The sequence below is a fragment of the Sinocyclocheilus anshuiensis genome, unplaced genomic scaffold (assembly GCF_001515605.1).
Source record: "Sinocyclocheilus anshuiensis isolate Anshui unplaced genomic scaffold, SAMN03320099.WGS_v1.1 scaffold1024, whole genome shotgun sequence".
Classification (NCBI taxonomy): domain Eukaryota; kingdom Metazoa; phylum Chordata; class Actinopteri; order Cypriniformes; family Cyprinidae; genus Sinocyclocheilus; species Sinocyclocheilus anshuiensis.
The window spans coordinates 2,136,224-2,145,752 of record NW_015552843.1 but is presented as its reverse complement, the minus strand read 5'-3'; the positions used below and the strand labels follow the sequence as shown (position 1 = coordinate 2,145,752).

Here is a 9,529-nt window from a genome sequence, read left to right as displayed (position 1 = left end):
GTATGGGGGGGGGGGGTCTATCAGCCATCAGCGATGGACGATGGCATCGTCTATCAGCCCAACCCTACCCTACATTCTCATTCTTAAATCAAAAACCCAATCCTATGTGGAGTGCAGTAGAGTTCTTTGTTTTTGTTGACAATCATGTGGAGTGTAGTGTACACTGCGTGACCTCGGCCTGGGATTAGAGACCATGGCTGAAAGCCAGACTGGTTACATTAGGACTACAGCAGGTATTGGCAGAGTCACGGTAAACAGCTCAACAGCGTCTGCTTAATACTCGAGTGTCTGCTGGCCTAGTACTGCCTGTCTGTTTCCACCATGATGGATCATTGTGAGCTGTAAAGCGGAACAGTCAATGAACTGGATGGATTTTTTTTTCTTCTATTTTTAGTCAGATCTCGGAATAGAGTTGACCGACGTGACCTATAGTGGATGCTTTAGGGGTTTACAGAAACATGGTTTAATTCCCTCCAGATCCCTGTTTTATTAGCCGCCTTGAATGAACTCTGCAGGAGAGTCTGTTTCTGAAGGCACTGGGAGAACCAGTTGGATTAAAACACTCTGGGGCAACAAATACACCCTTCCTTTAGTACTCCTGAAACATTCAGCCACCACAAACAGACGGGCAGACGGCCCTTACGGTGGTTGCAAGGAACGGTAGATTAAAGAAAGAGTGAGGGAGAGCAAAAGTAGGCTGGCCGGGTTTGTGAGTGGTTGATTTATTGGTTCCCTTGTGTCACCTCCCATACCCTCATGTCCGCTGTAAGAACTCCACACAAAAACTCCCCCCTACACCTGCCCGTTTGTAAAGCTACATTGGTGAAACACACAGGCACACAGGCCAGAGGCAACCGGCACAGACAGGGACCATGAACCATGGCTATGACTTTCCCAGGGTAAGTGCCACATTACTCTCTCTTACGTCTTCTACAGGAGCACACAGCAAAAAGAGCTCTGATTTTTTTTGGTGACTGGTGACTGACTATATATGTTTATTTACATAAAGTCTATATATTGAGAGACAGAAAAAACTATACTTCTGGGAAAAAAATGGAACTATACTTCTGAATTTAAATATATCAGTATAATAATATAAAGGTTTTTTTTAATTGTTAAAATAAGAGAAACGTATAGATTTTTCCCTATATATAAATATAGTATCAAGTTAAATTATAATTTTTTTTTTAGAAAATATGATATATAAATATTTTAAAGTTTATAATATGAGTCAGTATTTATAAATATTATTATATAATGTTCTATTATATTATAGATTACATAACATGAATAAAAAACACAAATAGTAATAAAAATGTTGAAAAAAAGAACAGAGATAATTAGATTTTTTTCTCATGTATAGATAGATTTACATGTATATTTTTTCTCATGTATATATACATATATTCCACATTTTTGTTTATATTTTGAATTGACCTTAAAAAGGTCCTTCTCTGTGATCAAGTCAACTGATTTGGTAGAAATCACACATCAAAATCATTTAAATTAGACTCTGTGGATTTTATTGATATGTAGCGCTCACCTCTGCCACTATCAATGTGTCAGTGCACTTAAAGAGTCTAGGAAATGTTTGAAGTTCTCAGTTCTTCCTCTGAGTAGGAAGTTTTGAGACATCATGTGCTGGTTTTCCAGGGACTGATAGACTAGAAATTATTACTCAAATATGAAGGTGAAGTCATAAGTCTGACTCTGTCAAGCAGGGATATTTACATCTGCCACAGTCATACGTTTTCAGTTAAAGTCAGTTATGTCTTTTGACACTTACATTGGACTTTCCTGCTACATAACACTGGCTGGGGCAGTTAAAGTCTGGTTCAACATAATCCACAGCCTTCTGGATTATTACAGCACATTGCCAGAGTGTTAAAAAAAGAATATGGTACGATTTAATAATTTACAGTGACAGTGTAATCAGCTAAATTAGCTGGAAGGCTTCATCATGGTCCATAACTTTCTTTTCGTCCATAGCTTTTCTTTCAACTGAAGAATTAAACTCTGCTATTCTCTGATCATAACTGTCCAGTTATTTCAAGCACTTTAAGTTCAAAGCTTTGCCTCTGGGTCACAATACCGCCTCACAATGGCATTTTATTATCACTCCAATTTCCTTGAAACATCAGCTGTGTGTTTTGTCAACTTCACCGGCATGTCCTGCAGTTTTGTGTCCAAACATACCTAACTCAGGATTTAGATGCTGTCTGGCAAATCACAAGTTAGATAACAGATAAACTGATGGTGTTAAAGCAATGCTACAGGGGGAGCTGAGCATTTTCTGGGATTGGAAATTAGATTGTTGACTGTTTTGAGTAAAGCAAAGTGTGTAGTGGGTCACTGCTTATCAAACTGAAATCTGAAGTCATGTGAAGTTAAGTATATGGAGCAGTTTTGGAAAATCTCCCCAAATGAAAAGATCTCAACAGAACATTTTATATAATACGTCTATTCAGCAAGGATGCGTTAAATTGATCAATGTATCTTGAGCAGCAAATCAGCATATTAGGAGATAATTAGATTTTTTTCTCATGTATAGATAGATTTACATGTATATTTTTTCTCATGTATATATACATATATTCCACATTTTTGTTTATATTTTGAATTGACCTTAAAAAGGTCCTTCTCTGTGATCAAGTCAACTGATTTGGTAGAAATCACACATCAAAATCATTTAAATTAGACTCTGTGGATTTTATTGATATGTAGCGCTCACCTCTGCCACTATCAATGTGTCAGTGCACTTAAAGAGTCTAGGAAATGTTTGAAGTTCTCAGTTCTTCCTCTGAGTAGGAAGTTTTGAGACATCATGTGCTGGTTTTCCAGGGACTGATAGACTAGAAATTATTACTCAAATATGAAGGTGAAGTCATAAGTCTGACTCTGTCAAGCAGGGATATTTACATCTGCCACAGTCATACGTTTTCAGTTAAAGTCAGTTATGTCTTTTGACACTTACATTGGACTTTCCTGCTACATAACACTGGCTGGGGCAGTTAAAGTCTGGTTCAACATAATCCACAGCCTTCTGGATTATTACAGCACATTGCCAGAGTGTTAAAAAAAGAATATGGTACGATTTAATAATTTACAGTGACAGTGTAATCAGCTAAATTAGCTGGAAGGCTTCATCATGGTCCATAACTTTCTTTTCGTCCATAGCTTTTCTTTCAACTGAAGAATTAAACTCTGCTATTCTCTGATCATAACTGTCCAGTTATTTCAAGCACTTTAAGTTCAAAGCTTTGCCTCTGGGTCACAATACCGCCTCACAATGGCATTTTATTATCACTCCAATTTCCTTGAAACATCAGCTGTGTGTTTTGTCAACTTCACCGGCATGTCCTGCAGTTTTGTGTCCAAACATACCTAACTCAGGATTTAGATGCTGTCTGGCAAATCACAAGTTAGATAACAGATAAACTGATGGTGTTAAAGCAATGCTACAGGGGGAGCTGAGCATTTTCTGGGATTGGAAATTAGATTGTTGACTGTTTTGAGTAAAGCAAAGTGTGTAGTGGGTCACTGCTTATCAAACTGAAATCTGAAGTCATGTGAAGTTAAGTATATGGAGCAGTTTTGGAAAATCTCCCCAAATGAAAAGATCTCAACAGAACATTTTATATAATACGTCTATTCAGCAAGGATGCGTTAAATTGATCAATGTATCTTGAGCAGCAAATCAGCATATTAGAATGATTTCTGAAGGATCTTGTGACACTGATGACTGGAGTAAAAATTGGTGAAAATTCAGCTTTGCCTTCACAGGAATAATTCACATTTTAAAATATATTAAAATACAAAACAGACTTCTTTGGAAAAAACAATCTTATGACCCCAAACTTAGTAGTGTATTTAAAAAATATTAGATATATTTTATCATTTAAAACTAAAAAATATTTAAAAAACATCCCCTGAGCTGTGAAAGAGCAGCTAAAAAGTTTCTTCTGTGTCTTTCAGTGTCTATATTTCACAGTAGGAATTGTGATGGCAGCTGTGTTTTGTAAGGGTGAGGGATCCGCTGTTTTGCTTGGAAAAAGTATCAGATTCATGAGTGCTATTGAACTGTACAGAATCCTTTCCTAATGATTGGTAGATTGACTGTCATTAGATGCATTAAAGGAAATCTCCTGTTTTAATATACCACACAGACAGAGGTTCTGCCCTCTCTATCTGTCTGTGGTGTGCTTAGACAGTAAATATATTAGATGCTTGGATTATTTGATTGCATAACCACACACAAACACACACACAAGCATAATCAGATAAATGTCACTTGTTAAGGTCACAGGTTAGAGGGTTACTTTTTAAGTATTTTCTTTGGTCATACCTTGCCAGCTCAAAAGATTTTTAAAGCACCTGATCTCAGCTAATAATTGTGCTAAATAAGATGATGTAGTGATTCAGTGACAGCAAGCATTTTGTTTGTTTGTGCCAGATGCAAATGTGTACTACTTGTGGTTACATATCAAACCAAGTGATTTTGTTTGCACAGTCATATTGCAGTTCACAGTAAAGCTGGGTCTGCAGATGCTTTGTAGCCGAGCCGCTGGTGATCTGTGTCTGTAGATGAGACTGTGTATGAAAGAAACATAAATCAGCTCTAAAAAAGGAGTGCAATCAGAACCAGAGCTTTGCTTCTACCTGCACATTGTTGTGTAAAGCTAATAGTCTACCACAAGTACACCAACTACCTCCCTTCCTTTTCAGTCATGAATTTAAATAAATTTAGTCCATGTGCTAGCTTTGAGATGGACTTATGCTAATGTACTCCCAACTTCATTTATAAATGTCAATTCTTTTCTTTTTCTTTCATGTCAGTTTCTGTCTTGAAACATCGCAGTCAATAAATATTTGCTTGGTTATATCAAACACTCTCTTTAATTTGTTGTAGATCATTAGACATGACGTTTTGGAGCCTTTGAAGTCAGTTTCCTTACGAGGTGAATTTATACATAAAACACTGACTGGGCAAAGAACTAAATGCTTTTGGCGAAATACGACAACACGGCAAAGAAAACTGCATTTGTTTCAGTGCTAACTCGAGTTTACTGCAAAAAATAACAGTCACAGTCACAATCCCCCATGTACTTCCATAGTGCCTTTCGCCTTGTGATCTTTGGGCTCAAGCTATACTCAAGCTATAATTTAAAATTCAGGTTCATCTGCATTCTCCACAAAACAAGATCACACACATACAGCACACACATGGAAAACAGCAGTACACAGTCTTCATCAGCCTGCAAGCATATATCCCATGAATATTTAAAGTTTTGCATTATTAAAATGACTGAAATTGAACTGAAATCCCCTGATGAGATCCGTTCCCCACATCTGTTATGTAATTGTAAAATATTTCAATACAGCAGTGAGCGGATGCTATTTATAGTGTCCTTTTGGGCTACATTAAGACTCTACATGTTTGAAGCTGTGCTGTTCCTTAGAGTATTTTAGTGTATTTAATGTTCAGAAGTGATGTTTCAAAGTTATATCTTCATAGTTTGATTAAATTTGAATGACTTGAAATCAAGCCTTAAGTTCTGAAATGTAAAATATAAGGAGATATTGGTGCTGTTTGCTTTTTTAAGGTATAAATGTTGTTTGATATACGTTTATTTGGCTCACCCAAAAAAGAAAATTCTGTCATCATTTCATTTCAAACCCATAACAAGACATTGGTTAATCTTTGAAAAACACAAATTAACATATTTTGAATGAAACCTGAGGGGCTTCAATCCAGAATTTTTATTTTTGGGTGAACTATTCCTTTAACTACATGCAAATGTGCTGCTCACATGTTCATGTCTCTGTCTCTCCCCCATCCTCTCTTTTTCCATACCTCCATCTTACTGTAGCAGATTCAGTTTGCCAACCAAGAGGAAAAACAGGAGTTCAGCAAGTTCCCTACAAAGACTGGCCGTCGCTCCCTGTCCCGCTCCATCTCTCAGTCCTCCACAGACAGCTACAGCTCAGGTCAGACCCTCATCCACCCTCACAGCAAGCCAAGCACAGACACGTCAATAAAGTTCTGTAGTTCAGAAGAACAAAAACACAAATGGTGTGAAGCATTAAATGCATGCAAATCAGCAATCTTCATCTGAACAGATTTAGCAGTACATTACTTGTTCACCAATGGATCCTCTGCAGTGAATGGGTGCCGTCAGAATGAGAATCTAAACAGCTGATAAAAACATCACTATAATCCACAGGTAATCCACATGACTACTGTCCATCAGTTAAAGGGGTGGTTCATTGTGATTTCACTTTTGTAACGTTAGTGTGTAATGTTGCTGTCTGAGCATAAACAATATCTGCAAAGTTACGAAGCTGAAAGTTCAATGCAAACGGAAATCAAGGAACTTTGCTGCCGTACCAAGGGTGCAGCAGGCGCAATGATATTACGCAGTGCCTGAAAATAGGCTAAGTTCCGCCAGCATAACCAACATGACCACCTGCTTGAACAGGGAGCATGCCTTCCGTTGGAAGTTACCTAGCTGGGGACTATTTTCAGGCACTGCGTAATATCATTGTGCCTGCTGCACCCATGGTACGGCAGCAAAGTTCCTTGATTATTACACCGGAATGAGAGTATAGTTCCTAGCCATATCGGCCTAGAAAATCGCAACTTTTCATTTTCCGTCGGTCTTGGTACACGATGTAACTACAGAAGAGTCAAGTTTTAAATAGGAAAAATATCGAAACTCTTTGGTCATTTTTGAGCGAGATGCTAATGGTCTAATCAGATTCAATGATCTATGCTAAGCTGCAGCTAAAAGTGCTACCGCCAGACCTAGAAATCGGCTGAATAGATTCGAAAACGGTAAAACTCAACTGTTTAACTCTAGGGGAGTTGGAAAATAAGCCTATTTTCAAAAATAGTGGAGTGTTCCTTTAAATTGTAAATATGAGTGAAAATGTCGACTCTGAATCAGGAGAGAAATATGCAATCAGGCATCGTTTACAGGTGAAAACAAGCATCATTATGGATTATAGACTCTATTTTGCCCAGAAGTAACAAGTAAAAGCTCTTTTAAAAACAAACATGCAACTTTTCACTTCACAAGACATTAATTGATGGTCTGAAGTTGTGTGGAGTCATTTTAGATTATTGTGATGTTTTTATCAGCTGTTTGAACTCTTGTTCTGATGGCACCCATTCACTGTAGAGGATCCATGGATGAGCAAGTGATTTAATGCACAATTTCCAAATCTGTTCCCATGAAGAAATAAACCCATCTACATCTTGGATGGCCTGAGGGTGAGTACATTTTCATATTTGGATGAACTATTCCTGTAAGTTCATTGCAAAACTGAAGAAAATCATTGTGGCCCAAAACTGCTTATTTCTTGTTCATGCTAGTTTTGTGTGTTGTGTAATATAATCCTAGGTTAGCTTAAAGCGAGAACTACAGACTTTTGGTAGCATTGGCACTGGATCAGACAAATTCACATTCCTAAATCACTCGTAATACCAACAAAAGTGAGGGATAAACATTCCTACATGTTTGTGACTGCAGACCAACTCTTCCCCCCAAACAGCAGACTGCTGAGACAGAATTGCAAAATAATTTCATAAGATCAGATGTTTTTTTTTTCTATTGCAAACATGAATAAATGCATGCATTGTTGTTAACTCCACTAAAATGTGCATCCGTGCTCTTGTAGCGGCCTCATACACTGACAGTTCGGATGATGAGACGTCTCCTCGTGAGAAAAGCCAGGTCAACTCAAAGGGCAGCAGCGACTTCTGCGTCAAGAACATCAAGCAGGCCGAGTTTGGACGGCGGGAGATCGAGATCGCTGAGCAAGGTTAGGAGACTCATCTTTTATGCTTAGTACTCTGTAACTGGTTATCTTCACACCTCTGCTTAGTGGGAACTTTCTTGTTGCTGTTTGATAGGTCAAGATGGTTTGCGTACATAACAATTACAGCACTGATTCTCAACTGGTTTGTCATGTTTTGTCAAGTTTTGATAATTAATGTTATTGGTTTAGTAAAGAATTTGTTGACTCAGGACATCTGTTGAACACAAATGTAGGTATGTGTACAATAAGTGCTGTCAAATAAACAAGGGTTGGTAACAGCTGCTGCTGTCAAGAACAGTCATTGTTCTCCATTTAATTTAATCATCTTTTTAACTGGGTTAAGATCTCAATGCCAACTACACAATACATATGAAAGTGACAAAAAGTGAAAGTGACGTGACATGTGACCAAGTATGGTGACCCATGGACCATGTGATATTTCAGTTTTTCTTTTTTAATAAATCTGCAAAAATGTCAACAATTCTGTGCTTTTCTGTCAATATGGGGTGCTGTGTGTACATTAATGAGGAAAAAAAATTAACTTAAATGATTTTAGCAAATGGCTGCAATATAACAAAGAGTGAAAAATGTAAGGGGGTCTGAATACTTTCCATACCCACTGTATATATATACTTAGTTTATATATTCCCCCTCCCCATATATACTTAAAGGAATAATGCACTCAAAAAGGAAAAGCGTATCATTTAGTTATCATCCATATGACCTTCTTCTGCAGAACACAAAACCAGAAATTTTAAAGAGCTTTTGAATGTCAGTAAAAATAATGGGAAATAAGTCTCCTGAAGCAATAGTTTTGTTTTAAAAAAGACAGAAATGTCTTGAGTTCAACTCACTGACTCAATGATCCAGAAATAATCAGTGAATAAGAACAAAGCTTCTTGGAATATTGTGCGTGATTCATATAGACCATTTTAGTGATGCTTTTGTGTCCTTTTTGGAAGCTTGAAAACTTCAGTCTACATTAAATACAAAGTTCTGCCTTGAAACTTCAAATGGTGCAGGCGATAGGTTCTAACTCAGTCTGATATAATCACATCATTATTTACATAGCGCAGCTGATTGGTTTCTTTTCACATCAGCAGCCAATGGGTTTGCTGCTGAACATTCAAATACTTGGCTAGTGCTTGCTATAGCAGTTGCAGCATGCTTCAGAAACCCTCCACCTTCCCCAGCTCCACCTGTATAGATCGGCTATGGGGTAATTTCATATATGTTATGTGTGCAGCAGCAGTATTTCCTACATGCTCACAGCAGCATGTTGTGGATGTATTGGCAGTAGCAAGTCTCGGTACTTGCTCTGCCGCAGCAGTGTAGCAGATCTATTCCTCCAAGACCATTTAGCGTATTACTACGCTAAACTGTCCGAGAGTTGTCATCATGACAGAACTGTATTTGCATTGAGTCTTCGGAATCATACAGATTTCAAACAACATAAGTGTTAGCAAATGCTAACAGAAGTTTAATTTGTGGCTGAACTATTCCTTTAAATGACTGTGAACACACACCCAGAGCAGTGGGCAGCCATTTTTTGCTGCGGCGCCCGGGGAGCAGTTGGGGGTTCAGTCCCTTGCTCAAAAAAGGGCACCTCAGTCATGGTATTGAAGGTGGAGAGAGCGCGGTACATTCACTCCCCCCACCTACAATCCCTGCCGGTACGAGACTCAAACCCACAACCTTTGGGTTACGA

At 38.0% G+C, this 9,529-nt stretch overlaps 1 protein-coding gene across 3 annotated transcripts in view; it reads left to right on the top strand.

The window, feature by feature from the left end:
• LOC107668032 (adenosylhomocysteinase 2-like) overlaps positions 1 to 9,529 on the top strand; it is a 31,116-nt gene that overhangs the window by 10,318 nt on the left and 11,269 nt on the right. The window contains exons 1-3 of one of the 3 annotated variants that reach the window (XM_016459760.1): positions 814 to 899; positions 5,871 to 5,988; positions 7,681 to 7,824. In XM_016459760.1, coding sequence (XP_016315246.1) covers positions 873 to 899; positions 5,871 to 5,988; positions 7,681 to 7,824 — 289 coding nt within the window. In that variant the 5' untranslated portion in view covers positions 814 to 872. Of the gene's footprint in view, positions 1 to 813; positions 900 to 5,870; positions 5,989 to 7,680; positions 7,825 to 9,529 lie in introns of those variants that run through there. The other 2 variants (XM_016459761.1, XM_016459759.1) reach the window with 2 other exon arrangements.